The 18867-nt window shown below is 43.8% G+C and overlaps 1 protein-coding gene across 5 annotated transcripts in view; it reads right to left on the reverse strand.

The window, feature by feature from the left end:
• The window catches only part of SEPTIN7 (septin 7), a 495709-nt gene that overhangs the window by 28893 nt on the left and 447949 nt on the right, over positions 1-18867 (reverse strand). For all 5 annotated transcript variants that reach the window (XM_085607478.1, XM_085607476.1, XM_085607479.1 and 2 more), the window contains one exon: positions 14410-14545. In XM_085607478.1, the coding sequence (XP_085463604.1) occupies positions 14410-14545 (136 nt within the window). The remainder of the gene's footprint in view (positions 1-14409; positions 14546-18867) is intronic.

Genomic DNA, 18867 nt, shown 5'->3' on the forward strand with positions numbered 1-18867 from the left:
GCAGAATGCATTTTCAAAACTTGTGTGTGTTTTACGGCCTCTTGTGGTGTCCACCAATCTGAGAAATTTAGATTCCCCATGTGTGCTCCCAGCCCTATGTGGGATGCATCCATGGTGATGGTCATTGTAGAGACTGATTGCTTTAAATGTCTCCTGTTATGTGTTGTAGTACACACCTCTGTATTTCTGTGCAATTTCCTCGTGACAACCACCAGCCATTCCAAAACCCTCTTGACTGAGAACACCGACATTCCAGCCACTCTTGCATAGGTCTCATAGGTAACCTGGCGCAGGGGATTATGGGAATCCAAAAAGCCATTAAGGCCAACATTTTCATCACAGTACTCACTATCTGAGCTTGGTGTTAACAGTGCAGCAACTCATTTTTGGAGTTGGAAAACTTTGGCCTTATTCAAGTCTAATTCAGCCCCCAAGCAGGTCTTTGTCTGGTGAGGATTTGTCATTGTTCATTGAGAACCACTGTAGAGCCACATTTTGTGAAAATTTGCATTGCTGATTTTACCTCAAACAGTCCGACTTGTAATTGGCAATGGCTCTTGTACATCCGAATAGGGAAGTAAGCTTTTTTTCAGCTAGTTAATTGCCATGTAATCTGCCTTCTGGATCACTCTCTGTAGAGTGGTCATTTTGAATTTCTGTGTCGAGACAATTTGTTTTCGAATCTTAAGTCCATTAGTGGTCCTAATAAAAGGTCTTATTGGGGATTTCGGAGTCAACTCCCTGACTGCATTCTTCCTATATTGCCCCCTTCTTCTGGAGGTCCTGCACTTGCTGCTGCAGTAGTTTTAGATCTTCTGTTTTGCAGGCTCGGTATTTTGGCTTGATGTTGGGAGGTATTTCAATGTAAAGCCATCATTTATGTTCAAAGTCCATTTGATGGAGGTGGTTTCCCTGCATTCTTATAGGAATCCTCCTATACCCCCGACTGGATTTAAATGTTGGGGGCGTACTGGCTGAGGGTTATTTGCTTGGTGTGCCATATCGTCTTGGGTATTTGCTCCTGCCTGTGTGCTCTGGCAAAAAAAGGAGTGTCTCCGCTGCAGAGGGTGTTGCCACTATGGATTTACCCCTTGCATGCCTGTCCTATGACTAATATGTTTTTTTGTGGTTGAAGGAAATTAGGCCGTCTCGTTGATATATGGGTAGCGAGTATGGATATTTTGAAGACGCCTCTAGCTTGTAGTGCTCCCATTGCCTTATATGTGTTATCCTTCTCCATTTGTTGTAAGGATTCATCTACTGCTGGATCAGGATAGGTTCTACCCTGTACAGGACATGTTGATTATCAATGCCTGTGTTTCAGGCTTGAATCATCAGACCGTGAGCCAGTGTGGTGTCCATGCACAGCTGCCTGCTAGTCATATTTGCAACATCCTGGGAGAACTTCAGGCATGTATTTGAAATTGTTTTCTACTCCTGGATGACAACTTTAGCCCTCTTTTTTTAAATTGTGTTGGCAGATGTTGCATGAGATCTTCAATGTTGTCCCATTGCTGGTAATTATATATGCTAAACATGGCATGTGAGCTTGTGATACACAACTGGAAGGCTGCTGTTCCTCTCCATTTTTCAACCTACTATGTTAAGTCTTTTGCTCTCCCTATCTGACAGCGAACCTGTTGATGCAGGCACATTAGCCCTCTTCCGGATTGTGGACACTATTAGTGAGTCCGCTGTCATGTTGGTGTTTAGGTATATTCGGTCCTAGCTTGAAGGCTTTTTTTTTTTTTTTTTTAACGGTTTTGTATAGCGCGAACAAGACCCGTGCGGGTATCAGAGCGCTATACAGCGGAAATATAGGTGGATGACATGCATATAAATACACAGAATTATGTGAATACAGTACTGGTAACTATTAGAGGTTAGCATATATCTACAAGAGTGTATAAGAATTCTTGTTGTTCTTAATTTAAAATGAAACCGTATAGTGGGGTCTGGATGATGTGGCTTTTGACGTTACCTCCTGAGCATGCTCCTCCGCAACACCACGTGTTCCATAAATGTATGTCGTATGTTCCTGTCATTGCTAGCGGCCGGCCGGAAGGTTGTAGGCCCATACTTGTATACTCTTGAGACTTGTAATAAACGGTTTAAAAAAAAAAAAAAAAAAAAAAAAGAGTGTATAAGAAAATGTTCAAGCGAATTTAGACATGAGAATCGATTTCACTTCTTTTTTTTAAAAAGCAGCAGACGGGTTAAGTCTCGTTTCTGGGGGTAAGGCGTTCCTAATCCTGGGAGCCATTCCTGAGAAGGTACGATTATAGGTTTTCTTCTTGGAGAAACGTTGTGGTTTAAGTAGAAGATTATCAGAACTCCTGGTAGAACTGTTACCACCTGATAGCACTAGTTTCTCCGCTAGGTACCTCGGGGTTTTGTGATGCAATGCCTTATGTGTCATACAGGCGAATTTTAAATGGATTCTGGCCTCAAAAGGTAACCAGTTGAGGGTCTGCAGGTCAGGGGAAATATGGCAGTTTCTTTTGTTGCCAGTGATGAGTCTAGCGGCTGTATTGATTGAGGCTCTTTGCGGAGCGGTTGTTGATTTAGGAAGGCCACAAAGAGCGACATTCCCATAATCAACTCTGGGAATTACTAGTTTGGACTGCCTGTTTAAATTCATTTGCGGGTATGAAGGGTTTCAATTTTCTCAGGGTGTTAATCTGAAAATATGCTCCTTTAGTTGCAGCGCTGATGTGCTTCTGCCTATTTAGTTTATTATCCGGGGTTATTCCTAGGGATTTAGCGGAATCAATGCGGAGAGGTTGACTGTCGAGTGCAGTTAGGTGCTTCAGCCACTCGCAGATGATGGTTGTTTGTTTGGGGGGAGCGATTAAGAGGAATTCTCTCTTTAGTGTGTTTAGTTTTAAATACTTCCTAGCCAGCCAGGTCTGTGTTTTTTGGAGCGTTGAGTTGAGGGACTTGATGTCTTCAAGAGAGTGGACCTTCATGTAGAGCTGTGTGTCGTCGGCATACATGTGATATTGGATATTTGCGGAGTTGAGAAGCTCAGTGAGTGGTTCCATAAACAAATTGAAGAGTGTTGGGGAGAGGGAAGATCCCTGGGGTACTCCCAAAGTGACTGGGGTGGGGTTAGATAAGGATTGGGTAACCTTGAATCTTTGTTCTATTTTGGAGGAAGGAGGTGAACCAGTTTAACACCGTTGCTTCAAGAGGTCCAGTAGGTTGTCTGTATCGAAGGCTGAGGATAAGTCCAATAAGATTAGCAAGCAGGCATTGTTTTGATCCAGTATTTGTAATGCGTTGTCTATTATGTGGGTCATGGCTGATTCGGTACTGTGCCCTGAACGAAAGCCTGATTGGAATTGGTCGAGTAGGTTGAAATTGTCTATGTGGTTACCAATCTGCATGTGGACACATTTTTCGAGCTGTTTGGCCATGGTTGAGATGTTGGATATTGGGCGAGATAGTTATTCAGGTCTAAAGTATCTGCTGTTACTTTCTTTAGGATGGGGAAACCTGACCAGCTTTGAGGATGTCTGGGATGGTTCCTTGGAGAAGAGAGGTATTTATAATCTTAGTCCATAGGGGCACTAGCAGTGGAATGAAGGTCTTTAAGTGGGATGCTGGGAGAGGGTCTGTGAAATGATTGGAGGGATTCAAAGTAGTGAGCGTGTTTAGGATAGTTTATTCGCCATAGAAATTGAAGGCGGTCCAGGAGGCTTCGTTCTTGAGGTCGAGCTTTGCAGAGCAGTTAAGCGGTGTCCCTGGTGTGGTCAGTGAGGAGACTGAGTGTGGGTCGGTCAGGGATAATAGATCGTTAAGTAGGTCTGTCTTTAAGTCTTCAGTTTTAGTTGTGAAGAAGGAAGCAAGATCCTTGCAATTGGGGAGTGTATCCGGATTAAGGGGGAGGGGGGCGGGCACCCTTAGATTGAGCTTTGATTATTTCGAACAGTTTTTTGGGGCGATTCTTAGCTTGGTCTAATTGTTTGCCTAGGAAATTAGCTTCTGAGCGTCTAATCCTTCTGTAATAGGCATTTCAGGTGCTTCTTAGTAATTTGAGGTGGGTAGCGGATGGGGCATCTCTCCATTGTCTTTCAATTGCTCTCAGTGATCTTCTGTCATCATTTAGTCTACCATCACACCAGGGGTTTGAGATTTTGGCGGGGACTCTTTTTAGTTGCAGGGGCGCTAAAGTGTTGAGTACCCTGTTCATAGAGTGGAAGTAGTGAGTGGTTATATCCTGTACATACTTTGATCCATCCGGTGGGGGTGTGAGGATGTGACTAGCGGATGCGAGATCGGCAGGATTGATGTTTTCTAGGTTCCTCTTCCAGATTTTCATTCTCGATGGTTGGACAGAGAGTAGTTTAACCACTTCCCTGATATGGAAAGTGATTATGTAATGGTCGGACCGATCGAAAGGGAGAATCGATTCCAGCTGGGTAGAGTCTGCTTTGGAAATTACCAGATCCAGGATTGAGCCTCTTTCGTGTGTAGGGCTGTCACAGATTTGGGACAAGTTAAGGTCGGACAGGAACGTTTTGAGGCTATTGACCTCTGGGTCGTCGGGATCGTTCCAGTGGAGGTTGAAATCCCCCAGGAAGATCTGTGTATTCTGTTGTCCGACATTTGTGGCTAGGATATCTATCATCTGTTCGATGAAGGTAAGGTTGTTACCAGGAGGATGGTAGAAAGCGGGTAGTGAGCATATTGGCTTGTTATTGCTAGTGAAGTGTAGGCAAAGGTATTCACAGGAGGAGTACGTTGGAGTGGTTCACCAAAAGATTGTTCCTATGGATGCAGCCAATACCACCACCAAGCCTATTGGGTCTATCTAGTCCTGTGATGTGATAGTTTGGGGGAACTAGTATGTCTAAGATGGGCGTGGATGATTCGTTTAGCCAAGTTTCATTAAAATCATACTGTCGGGTTCATTGGTTATAATGAGGTCAGCTATATCGGCAGCATGATGTGCTGCCGATCTACAGTTTAGTAGGATACATTATATCTGGGCCTTGGTCAGGGTGGTGTTCTGGTCGTGGGAGATGGGTACTCTTCTGAGGTTGTTTTCAACAATACCTCTGGGAGTGTGTCTTGTAATTCTGGAGGCAGTGGAATGGATGGGTTGGATTAACCCCTTCGCTGCCAGGCCTTTTCCCCTCCTGTGCCACGCCCTTTTTTGGCTATTTGGGGTAGTGCGCGCTTAGACCCCTGTAACCTTTTGACCACATAAGGTATCCACGCCAAATTTGCATCCTTTTCTTCCAACATCATGGGGATTCTAAAGGTACTCAGGGTTTGTGGATTCTCCCAGAGGGGTCACAGAAATGAGCCAAAATACAGCAACATTGTTTTTTTCGGAAAAATTGGAAAAACGGGCTGCAAATGAAAGCATCTGGGTTTTTCCCTGCAAATGTTATCAAAAAAGGGTTTGTGGGGTTGAAATCACAATTTTCCCAGCTTTTTGGGGATACCAGACTTTTGTCAGAAACCCAACATTTTTTTACACAGTTTTGGCATTTTTCTGGGACATCCTAATTTTGCTATTTTTTGTGCTTATGACCTCCTTCCAGTTAATGGCAGAATTGGGTACAAAAGCAATAATGGATCCTGGAAAGCTATACATTTTCGAGAAGAAGACAAAATTCTGAATTCAGCAAGGGGTCATTTGTGTAGATCCATCAAGGTTTTTTTATAGAAACTAACAGTTAAATATAGGATATATTGAAAATTAGTTGAAAAAAAAAAGCCTTTCGTGTCAACGTTTTCACCTGTAACTTCTTCTAATTATGACAGCTCTTTGAAAGCAATATACGATTACATCCGCTGGACATTACTGGTTGTGGGGATATATAGGACTTGTAGGTTCACCAAGAACCCGACGAACCCAGAGCTAAAAACTGAGCAGCAACTTGCAATGGTTTTTTATTATGTACCAGGTATATAGTAATTATTCTGTAAAAATGTGTACATGGAAAAATCGGTATGAAAGACACCTATGTATTTCTGAAATGGGAACAAAATATAGAGTTTAGAAACAGTAGATATTTGCACATTTCTGAAATTGGGAATACTCATACTAGCATGAGAATTAGTCATTTTTTAGAATGACTTCTTTTTTACACAATATCTTTCATTTGGAAGGCAGAAATGCATCGAAAGCCAATAGATAATAACAGTTCCTTTACGAAACTGAATTACCCTAAGTCCCCCGATAAAAATGGTACCTCACTTGTGTGGGCAGGCATAGTGCCCGCGACAGGAAACGGCGCAAAACGCAACATGGTCACAACTCAATATCGCAGTGAAAATTTACCCTTTTTTGGCAAAGTGCCTAGCTCTAGTTTTTGAACCCTAGCTCTGCGGGCACCTTGGGAAACCTAGCAAACCTATACATTTTCGAAAACTAGAAACCCAGGGGAATCCAGGATGGGGTGACTTGACGGCCTCCCACCAGGGTCTGTTACCCAAAATCCCTTGCAAACCTAAATAATTGTCAAAAAAACACATTTTCCCCACATTTCTGTGGTGGAAAGTTACGGAATCTGTGTGGATCCACAAATTTCCACCCACCCCGCGTTCCCCAAAGTCTTACGAGAAAAACGGTACCTCACTTGTGTGGGTCGGCCTAGTGCCCGCGGCAGGAAACGGCGCAAAACGCAACGTGGTCACACCTCAATTTCGCAGTGAAAAATGACCCTTTTTTTGGCAAAATGTCTAGCTGTAGTGCGCCTCAACAGGCAAGGGTCCTAAACGTAGTGCGCCTCACTACGTTTTGGGGCCTTGCCTATCGCGGGTACTTGGGCCTCCCACACGAGTGAGGCACCGTTTTTATCAGGAGACCCAGGGGAACGCTGGGTGGTAGGAAATTTGTGTCAGCCCGGTGGTGTCTCAACTTTCCCACACAAAAATGTGTGAAAAAGGTGTTTTTTTCAGCTAAATTTGAGGTTTGCAGGGCATTCTGGGTAAGGAAACGTTGGGGGATCCACACAAGCCATACCTCCCTGGAATCCCCCGGGTGTCTAGTTTTCAGAAATGTGTGGGTTTGGTAGGTTTCACTAGGTGGCCGCCAAGCCCGGGGCCAAAAACTCATAGGACCCCCTTTGCAAAACCAGGTTGTTTTGTGATAGGTAATTTTGATGTCTCCTCAATAGGTTTTGGGCCCTTGCCTGACGCGGGCACTATGCCTAACCACGCAAGTGAGGTACCATTTTTCTCTGAAGACTTTGGGGAACGCAGGGTGGGTGGAATTTTGTGGACCCACGCAGATTCCAGAACTTTCCGACAAAGAAATGTGAGGAAAAAGTGTTATTTTGAACACATTTTTAGGTTTGCAATGGATTCTGGGTAACAGAACCTGGTGAGAGCCAGTGAAGTCACCCCATCCAGGATTCACCTCGGTGTCTAGTTTTAAAGAATGTACAGTTTTGCTAGGTTTGCCTACGTGCCAACTGCGCTAGGGCCCAAAATCCACAGGTATTCACATTGCTAAAAAAAAAAAAAAAAAAAAAAAAAAAAAGAAAAAAAAATCGGAGCCCAGTGGGCTTTCTGCCGCCCTGGGGGGGGGGGGGGGAAATCGGGGAAGGGGGTTTCATCCTGATATGCCCCTAAAGGGGCAGCAAGACTGGCTATTTTTTGTGGGGGTGGGGGCATTGGTATGACTATTTTGGGTAGCCCCCACCCCCACGCATAAAAAAAGCCTGCATACTCGCTGGCGCCTACTGGGCTTTCTGCCCCCCAAGAGGGCAGATCAGGGGCCACTGCCACCATCTGCCCTCCCGGGGGGGCAGAAAGACTGGAATTTCTCTGGAGGTGGGGTGGGGTATTGTCATGCCCATTGTGGGAAGCTCCTACCCCTACACTAATAAAACAAAAAAAATCCATGGTTTCTAGTCGGCATTCTGCGCCCCCAGGAGGGGCCAGATTGGGGGCTACAGCTCCCATCTGCCTCCTGGGGGGCAGAAAGACTGTCATTTTGGGGGGGGGGGAGGGGGGGCATTGGCGTGCCCGTTTTGGGCAGCCCCCACCCTAAAAACAATTGCGCCAAAAAAATCCCTGGTGTTTAGTGGGCTTTCTGCCCCCCCCGAAGGGGCAGATTAGGGGCCAATGCCCCATCTGCCCGACTGTAGTAATTGGGGGGGGGAGGGGTGGGGGTATGGGCCTGCCCGTTTTGGGCAGCCCCCACCCCTATTTATTTACGTAACTTCCCTGGTGTCTAGTGGGCAAAAAGATTAAAATGCCTAAAAATACACAGGGGGGAGCAAAGGCCCTTGCCCAAGGGGCCGCTCCCCCCTCCCTGGTGTCTAGTGGGTGGAGCCCTGCTTGGGGATCGCCCTCCTGTGGCGATCCCCAAGCAGGGATCCGCTGAGATAGCCCCCTGAGCACTTACAAAGTGAAACCTGAAATGAGCCTCTTGGCTCATTTCAGTTTCACTTTCACTGTAATGACGATCGTCATTGCAGTGAAAGGGGGGGGGGGGGGGGGGCCTCGGGTGCTGGGGAAGCTCCCGAGGCTATTTGTGCAGAAAGGGAATCCATCTGGTGCCCGCACCAGAGGGATTACCTAGGGTATGCCTCATGACGAGCTGGACTCGTCATGGGCACAGCGCGACTGTGCTCCATGACGAGTCCAGCTCGTCATGGGCATACAAGGGGTTAAGGACAGTTTCTGTGTATTCTCCGTATGCGCAGGTCCCGAGGGTAGGGAAGGGGGTTCGTAGAAGTGAAGTAGGGAAGTAAGATCATTAGGTGATAGGGTTCTCTTTTCCCTGACTGGACCGGATGAGGCATTGGGGTAAGGTACTGTTTTCCATCTGGGGAGTAACTGAGGCGAGGGGCTAGTACATGACCACTGAATGGGTTTCGCTTGCGGTTTGGGTTGTTGCCGTATCAGGACATGAAGAGTTTGGATGTCCTCTTTTACTTGTTGTAAGGATAGCAATATCTCATCTTATCGGGGGGTCATATGTAGAAGTTATATTAATAGCCTGGCTTGTGGGTAATTGAGGAGGGGTTTTGGCTTGTGTGCTAGAATTTCCTTTCCAACTTGTGGGGGTTGCCTTCAAAGAAGCTTGCTCTTTAAAGGACTCTTTGCCTTGCTCTATAAAGCTAGAGAGCCTGGGAAAGAACTGGGTTCTCTACTAAGATGGTTGAGGTATCTCTGGTAGGAAGAAAGTATTTGCTTGTTCTTTCCTGAGTTGCACTATGTTGAAATCTACTACTCTTTTTTCCAAGGTAGATTATTACATTTTACCATATCAAAGGAAAAAATGTCATATCAGGATCTCTCAGCGTATAAGTATAGCTACAAGAAGTACTTTTGGTATTTCCTCCTCTCATTCTGGATTAACATTCGCTATCCATTTTCGCGAGATCAATTGTTTTGCATTAGTCTCCCGTACTTTCTTGTTATTCCCCGACACTCGGATGATTTCAAACCCAGAAGTATTACCACGGGTCTGGATTCACAGGGATGCCCAAGGTGTCTCTAAAGTGGCTCAAAATTTCCTTCCAAAAGTTCTGTAAGACTGGCCATGACCACTATACATGCAAGTCATCTCTTTCATTGGCACCCTTACGAGCAAGTTCCCTCTACAGTCCCATACATATTCTTTATTTTAGCTGGGGTAATGTGCCACAAAATCATGTGCCTGTACATGGATTCCCTATTCTGGATACTGCGACGCTGAAAGACAACTGTCATACAGGCACCGAACATTTCAAACTAGGATCCTCTGCCATTATTTCATATGGCAATTGTATTTCAGGCCCTGTATCTAAGTATTGCATATATAATCTGATACTCTTAACCACTCCATTACAACAAGGGGTCATCTGGAGTCTAGGGTCATAATGGATAGGAGATCAGTTTCAACTCTGAATAATCTGCCTCCATTTCCATCCATATGCATCCCTCCCCATGTGAGCTCTCCTCTAAAAAGGGTTGTTTATACTCCTTGTAGAGCTCCTCCTACTCTTCCTCCTGAAGCTTTGGAGTGACTTGGTGGCTTCCAAGTCTATGGGTGTCTCAACCCCAGGCCCATTTTCCCCTATTTTTCCAGGGTTTGCTGTGTGATTTTAAAGTGCTGTTGGACTTTTGCAACAATGCTGCCCCTTCAGTCTTGAGCTACTGCTTCTTCCTTACTATGCTGAGCACTTGTTGTTTGGCGTTGACTGCTGAGGTACTCTTATATACTGGCAATGGCGTGTATCCTTTCTCTCATGTACGTTTTCCTTCCACCTAGCTTGATCCCTTCTGGAGTTGAAAACGTGTGAAGATAAGCCCCTACATGTGCCTTTTGGTTTTGTCCCGGGGGGGGCTCCTTCATCTTTGGTGCTAAACAAACTGTTTAATTCATCACTGTTGAGGGCTATTTAGGTGTCTTCAAGACAGACATTTTTGGTCACACCTACCAAGACCATGCAGCATTAAGGGATTTGATTTTTTGGCATCGGCACATGCTCTTTTAGTGTCTTTTTCGGTAAGACCATACTTAGTCGTCGTATGGTTAGAGGCAGTGTAGTGATTCGGAGTGCAGGATGGAGATGAGATATTTATTGAGGTATATGATGTTGTTCCATTCCTTGAGGAATCCTTCGATTCTGCCTCCTGCTAGTGTTATGTATAGGGGAACCCTTAAATGGAAATCACTTGCTGCTGTGTCAAGACTACAATGCTGCTGCTACTCTTCCCTGGACCCTCCCTTGAAAAGGCTGTCTTGGCATGCTGGGTACTGCCATTGTGTCAGGGCACCCTGGCTTGATCCCTGTGTCATCAACTGGGAGTGAAGTGCTACCGGCTCCTTCTTGCAGGCTGATCCGCCTCTGAATTGTCCTCTAAGCTGGAGGGCCCCCATGGACTTTGCACTGTCATTATTCATTCTCCCAAGCGAGTCATCGATTGCCCCTCCAACAAGGCTTTCCCCGGTAAATGGCATATTTACCACTGCTGTTTGTACCTCCTACTTGAAGCCAGACAAATGCAGTCCATGCATGTCTCCCGAGTGTTGTACCGGTGCAAAGTTGCCAGCTACCTGTATCTGCAGCATCCAGTGCTAGCTTAAAACAGGTGCTTGTTGCCTTTCCCTCCTGGATGAAATTCTTTGCCCTTTTGTGGTACTGCTCAGGAAGGCATTGTATATTTTTCCACTGCTGGTGTCTGTACCCGTTTTGCAAGGTGTTGGATTTGGCAATCCTCCATTGGATATCTGGACAACACTCCATTTTCCTATTCACCGTTTCCACCCACTTGCTTTCCTTGTCACATGCTGGGACCACTGCTGAAGGGGTATTAGCCCTCTTTTGTGTTATGGAGACTATAATTGAGTACGCGCTGACACAGCCCCTGATGTACGCATGCTCCAGACCAGAATGTTTGTATGTTGTAACTATAGGGGTGATTGTCTTGGCTACGGCCGGCTCTCCGAATGCCTCTCTTCTGTAGTCCAACACATAGGGCAGCATGGGCAGGAATTGCATTCTCCTCAGCTAGGCCAGCAATGTTTTCAGATGGAAGCAGGACTATGCCTGCTCCTCCGAGTAGAACGCTGCGTCAGTAGCCCTCTTTATGATGGCATTATAATGGATATCTTCTGGCAGCGAAGTTCTCGAGGGGAATGGGTCGACACTGCCAGTGAATTGGGTCGCTGTCCTGCTATCCTTCCTCGAAGGTGCTCCCTCGAAAGCTTCCTGTTGATAGAGTCCTTTGTTGCATTCCTCCTCGTATTTGAAGATCTTGCCTTAATGCTTGTCCACAGGTTCTTGTGTTGATGGCAGTTCCAGTTTCTCGACCTCAGATGGCTTTCCGTCGACATATGGAGAGGAATCCTGTATCTCTTCATGGAGGAGTCAAACTCCTTTTTCCTCATCAGAACTCCCACCTCGGTCTCAAGGTGTCTCCTCTTCATTTTGACAGAGTGCTTTCGGTTCAATGTTGATTGTCGAAGTCTTTCTTTTTGACACCGAAGGCTCCACTGCATTCCTTGTTCCTCCCACACTCTTGATCCTCCTTTGGGGTCAAGGTCAGTTCACAGGATTTGCAACCTGTGGTATCCCTGGATTTGGGCTAGTTTCTGTCATCCTCAACCATTAATTTTTTTTTAAGCCTGCGTGGCCTCGGGGTACTTTGAATCTGAGGTAGTCTGCTCCATCCCCAGCCACCCTTGGGTTGTTAACCTTTTGCTTGCAGCATTCTGTGTCTCTCGATGTTGATTTATTTTATAGTGACTTATCCCTTTCGGTGTCCTCAGTTTCGGCACGGAATCTTGACTCTCTGCCATATCTATGCCCTCGCATGCTTCGTTGTAGCTGTAGGTTTCTCCCCGAGGATGTTTTTCTGCACATGTGCCATGGCACAGTTTGCCAAGTTCTCTTTTTATCAAGCCTTTAGTATTTTTGGCTACAACTCCACACAGGCGTCGCAGTCCTCTGTCTGGTGGCACAAGTTGCATACCCAGTGATTGACCTCTTGTTTAAATTTGTGGTGGCAGTTAGGGCAGAACCTTAATGGCATTTGCTCCATTCCCTCACTGCATTCTCTGGTGGACAAACTGGTGGGTGACAGGGGTTTAAAACCAAATTTAGGGAGGGAAACAGTGATTTTCATGTAGGTCTTTCAGCGTTTTGTTCTTTGATGAAAAAACTGATTATTTTCCTGAAAAAAACAGCTTCTCCCATCTACTCGTCCAGGAGCTTCTTCCTTGAGATCCAGACCCAATGGTGGGGGGAAAAAATATAATATAGATCCCAACTACACTGGGAGGCTTGCGGGACGTGCGTCTGAGGACAGTAAAGGCGGAAAATAACACCAAACGGTAGCCAGTGCATATTCACTCAAAAATAAAAAAGAGAGAAACACAATAAAGGATAGACAATTCTGGGCCCAACCACTAGAGTTATGAGGATGTCCAAAATCCATATGGTGTGACTCACTCAGACCATCCACCTCCAATGAAACACCCTTCTGTTACAAATGGTCCCTGACCCGAAGGACATCAACTTTTAATCAGAACTTGTATGTTGAAACAAATACATCTCAATTTCCCTTACTGGGTAGGAATCAACAGATTTATAAAATTATTTCATCTTCTGCCTGTACAGCACACCAGTGAAATTCTACTGCAAGGACTCGCATCAGACAGATGCCATAGCCATCTGAATCTGGTGAGGACATTTATTCCCAGCCTGAGAATGTTGCTCAGTCAGTGTAGATATTATGGCCTTAGGATTCGACCACTCCTATACTAACCACACTTTGACTCTGACTGCAACCCTCTTTCCATACATAAAACATCCATATACTGTATCCTGCAACCCTTCTGATCTCCTAGCATTCCCTCAACCCTTCGCTAATAATTAAATAAACCAAAAGAAATACACAGGTAGTTGCTCGTCACCTACCCATACTCACCCCCCCCCCCCAATTAACCCCAACCTGCATCTAAAATATTACTAAAAATCGAACAGGGGTTCGGCAAACCTGGTCTACTAACCTTCCTTGTGGATCCCTGAAGGCCTTGCTCTGCTCCGTAGACTAGAGCAGAGAGCCTCAGCCAAGCTGGCTGTAGCAGGTCTAGAAGAGTTGAGAAATCAGCTGTCTCCTGGTCTGCACTGAACCATGCGAAGCAAGGGAGAGAGGGCACCTGCTTTTCCCTTGGCTGCCTCGAATATTTGGAGACCAGCTGAAGGAGTTAAAGGCTGAGAAAGCATTTGGACTTCCACATTCCATCCACCATTCTACCAGCTCCATCAGATATTGAGCAGAGGCAGAGAATCAATGCCAGCCCATCAACCTCTTTCATAAGGTCTGTGAAGACCTGGGTGAGGAATCTACTTGCATCATGACTAATCCACAGATAACAGCAAGTTAGAAGTCACCTCAGTTAATAACAGAATACGGACTCTAGTATTCACAATAGGGGCTTCATACGGAAGCAATACACAAAAAGATAATTAAATATCATACATATTTTATTACTCGAGCATGCTATCATATGCCACTTCAAGGCTCTTTGACTCACTGTAAGATTTGAATAGACAAGACAATAAAAATCTCTAAATGACACGGGTAAGGACGTGCAAGCATCTTCTGTAACGGTTAATAAGGCACACTCCAGGTGAATGTAAAAAGCACGTGAGAGAAGCGAGACCTTTGCCAAATTTATATGGAGCAGGAAAAATCTATGCCCAGCATGTTCATTATTTTAGGATTTAGTATCCCCAAGGAGAAGTTAAAATTTAGGAAAGGTTGCGGATGATGTCCCCATATTGTGATATGTAATGGATTTTTAACTAAGGTATCAATAAAAATTTGATTCAATGAACATCACTAAAACATAAGCAATTGGACATGTTTGCTATTTCACAGAAGATGAATGTGTGCAGAGTAGAAAATGTGCGAAGTTGTATTAGGTCATTTGTCATTAAATACCTCTGCTTCAGAGTCCTTCAGTTTCTGAATTTTTTCTTTAACCTTCATTTCAAAAACCTGTTCCATTTCCATCTCCATTTTTTTCATCTTGCTTACGTGGTCTCTTCTCTCCTCTTCCATTTGTGCAAGCGGGCTCCTATTTTAAATCCAAGGAAAAAATAAGGTCCATAAACTGCGACACTTTTGATGCACAATAAAAAACATTCTGTATGCACTGAAAAAAATGGCACTCAATTTTTAATTGAGCAACGTCTAAAAAAACGTAAAGACATCAGGAAACCACACTAACTTCAAAATTCCATCAAAACATAAGTGATGCTTTATGAATTTCTTGCGAATTCTTCAGAGACAACTGGGAGGCCAGGAAAACCACTGCATTTTCAAATGAATCACTCATAAGTGCAATGGCTTAGGTTTATCTGATCTTTTAGCAATTCCATTTGGCTGACTAGTTAAAGATCAGGATATACATAAACAAGGGTAAAAAAAAAAAAAAGAACATGATGAAAGTTTGAGCTTGGAAAATAGTCACAAGAGACTCCTTAAATATTTAACTTTGGGAGCTTGTCAGCATAGAATTGATAGTAAGCACACCACTAAGATGTGAATAAATACACCAGAGCGTGTTCAGCCCATGACATGAATAAACCAAACATAGCATATTTGGACAATTTTGAGAGTTACAATTCAGCATAATAAGTCATCTCCAAGTTAAAGATAGCAATTTATTTTAACACCCAAACTATCGTGCAGGCCTTTTTATCGCAAAAGACTACATTCCCAATTCTATAGAAGAAATCAGACCACCTTGGAGCTAGAAATGTGACTCTGCCTACTCATACTTCAAGGACAAAACAATCCACAACAGCATAACTGCTTCCTTATTACTAATTCAAGATAATCTGAACACAACTATAATAAGAATTCAGCAGTTTAATGAAGCTTTAAAAGAACCTACAAGAAATACCTAGAAATTGTAGGGTACAGAAACCTTTTTGCTCTAGTAAATATCCAATCCCACCAAGGTTCTATAAGGGTTTTTAAAGGGTGATTTTGCTGCACTGAAATTCTTGCAGCACTCAATTTTCCATCCTTTCCTTTCCCAAAGTATACATTTTGACCTTGTTTAAACTCGCAAGATTTGATACCTAAATATACTGACCTTTTTGCAGTTTAATCAATTTAATGGCAAGGTACATGTACGTCAGGAATTTGAAAGAAGGCAATAAATGGAAAAGTGAACCACTACACGTACCCTAATGCCAAGTATCAACTGAATGGAAAACAGACAACTGCTGCCTAATCTTGCTTGGTTTATCTCTATAATAAGCATTGGCAAAGCTAACCCGCATCACAAATAAAAAAAGAAAAAGAAAACTCCCACTGCTTCACCATTCCATAGGAACGTGCAGTTGTCACTATGCATGTCCGTGCCTATGGAACGATGTGGGCATTTTATTTTAATTTACTTACTCAAGATGGAAATGCGGAGCACCTTGGCAACAAATAGCAGCTGCCAGGGCCTCTAACAAATTCAATTAAATACATTTCTTTAAAGGATCAAGAGAAAACGGGAGCAACGGAGAACATGGGGGACAGGTGGGGGAAGCAACAGGTAGTAGGCGGGGTGAGGTAGCAATAAAGGCATGAAGTAGCAAATGGCAGCTGCTTGCCTATCCCTTCCCCCCCCCCCCCAAAAAAAGAAATTACATTCAAATATTTTATTTATAGGAGTAGTAAGGGAGCAAAGGGTGAGAAGCAGGGAGAGGTAGGTGAGAAGCAGGGAGAGGTGGGTAAAGTATAGTACTCAGGAACTTTTTTTTTAGGGGGGAGCACATAAGAGAGCAATAAACATATGAACTCAAGAGTGCTTAATAAAAAAAATGTTTTTTCCATATAAATTGTGAGAAGTGGAATGATACTCAATAGCCAATCTAAAGGATGGTAAAGAAGCCTTGCTCCCAGGGGACAGAAACACAAGAAAACTAAAGTAAGCCATTGAATAAAAAGCAAACAAATGGCACTCCCAACTAGTTACAAATATTAACTGATGGCTATGCACAGTATTGCCTTTAACTCCCTCGTGCACATCATTATTCATTTATTGCTAAATTGAACTTCAGTACCTAGGGACCAAAAAGGCCTTGTTGCCAAAATTAACAGACCCAGAGGGAGAGAGCGCAACCTGCTATTTTCTCTATTGATTTAAACTGTACAGGCCTAAATCTACTGGCAACTTATTTTTGCTATTAGCTCTTGATCTAAAAGTTTAACTACACATCTACAAGTCAAATCTCCTCCCAGTGTGGACTGGGATTTCACCTCACTAGTATAAGTGTGTTCTCTGAATTAAGCATTAACATTATTGGTTCTACATAGCCCCTTTGTTAATACATTTGCAGCAATTGTATACACTGTTGAAAGAGATTGAGAGTTTCAAGGGTCTCTCTTTGATTTTAAAGTCAGTAAACCAACAAGTACAGCTGCAAGTACATTTCACCTATTGACTCCAAAAGTAGTTCATCGAATAGGTTTACAGCTTATGGTCAAATTTTTGGCAATTCTTTACCTTCTTACTGTCCCTTTCCCTTCAATTGACGGTTCTCACAGTATTGTTCCACCAGTAATGTCAGACCCAGTGGCTCTCAAATGTCTGCACATTCTTAAGATATGGATTTTCAATATGAAAGTCTCCTCTGCAGTTTAATAGTTTAATTTTGAGCTGCTCCTGAGAGTTTAAGGTGAAATGTCCAAAAGGCAACAATTTCACTCCAGGTTTCACTATTGCTAAAATTATCTTTGTAAAGCTAAGACTGCTGAGGCTCTAATTGTGAATAAAAAATGTTCAGTGATGTAATACACTGATGGTGGACTCTGGAGTCAGGGTGACTTTTTTTGATTACACCAGTTAATGATTTACAGGGGTAGATGAATTAAAATCCTGTTACTAAATTAGCTCTAAACGTGTTGCATTTTTTCTATTACACAACTGTATAAAGGAAAGGACTGATCCACAACTGTCAACCCCTTATAAATAAACAAGTGTCTTCTTCAAAGTTGCCGACAAGGTGTTACTAATGCCCTCCCCACGGAGAGGCACGTTCTCTGCCAGTCGGACTAGAGTCAGGAATGAATTGTGGGCTAATCATTTCACTCAGAAAGCAGATATTTTCTCTAGCCCAGAAAATCACAGTACAGACCATTTGGTGGCCAAGTTAAATTCCGCTGAACTGTGGCAGGATGTCCAGCTTCCTATAACCTGGCTATCATTCCACCACCGTGTAGGGCAAACTTATAATTTCCATTACTCTTGGGTGTTGTCCCATTCTCCGACCTGCAGACACAGATGACTGGGGGCCTAGCAAAATTATATAAGAACATAACATCAAGACAACTGGGCCCGTTAACAGAGATTTACAAAAGTTCAAATTAGGAGTGCAATCATGTATGGGGCTGAACTTTGGGGACATCGCCCTGTTGGTGCACTGCTCAGAACTGAGAATAAGTTTATGAGACAACTCTTGGGCCTACCGCCAAGTACTCCTCTTCTCCCCTTACGCATGGACCTTGGCCTTAGACCCATAAATGAGGAAATTGAGTTGCGACCCTTGACTTTTTGGCACCGACTATGGGCGACACCCGAACTACTAGTTTACCAGTCGGAACTCAAGGCGATCCTGGGGCTTCCAGGGGTGGGAAAAATATCTTGGCTGGCACATATCAAAGACCTGTACTTTGGACTGGGCTGGGCAAACTTATGGACCCACTCGGAGGAAGCGTCTCGGTATATTTCACGCCTCGAGCTAGTGAAAGCTTACAGACTTTTTAGATTGGGTGAACTCTATAGGAATGCTAAAAATTGTTGTTTAACTTCAGATCTTTTTGATTTTAAAGACCAATATTTATTTGAGACTTTTCTCGATACGTCTATCCACTTGTGGCAAGTAAACTTTATGTCCAGTTTAGATGGGGCTGTCTGCAAGTCCATGCATTTACAAACAAATGGACCAAAGCCTCCCCATCTGCCTGTCCGGCCTGTGAGAATTAGGAAGAGTCCCTTACACATTTTCTTTTTTTTGCCCAGGTTATAATGCAACTAGAAGGTACTGGCTCCTACCAATATGCAGGAACTTGGGGTTCAGACAGACACGGGAAGATCTTAGAGACCTGCGAACTGGAACGCACCCCGATTGTTTTTGCAGTGTCCCGCTTCCTCAACTCCATGTGGCTTAGGCGTCGCAAGTTTTTACATTCCACTAGTGCAGTCTAAATGTACCTTTTCCGTCTTCCACAGCTTTGAACTTATTAAATATGAACTCATTGTTTTAAATCTTTTTAAATTGTAATACCTTTTTAACTTGTCATTAAGGTTGTATAATGAACTGTTATCGGTTATATCCTGTGATGCTTAAAACATTTTTTTTATGATTATATGCTTTTTGAGCTTCTGCTTTTATC

This window comes from Triturus cristatus, chromosome 5_2 (assembly GCF_964204655.1).
Source record: "Triturus cristatus chromosome 5_2, aTriCri1.1, whole genome shotgun sequence".
Taxonomy (NCBI): Eukaryota; Metazoa; Chordata; class Amphibia; order Caudata; family Salamandridae; genus Triturus; species Triturus cristatus.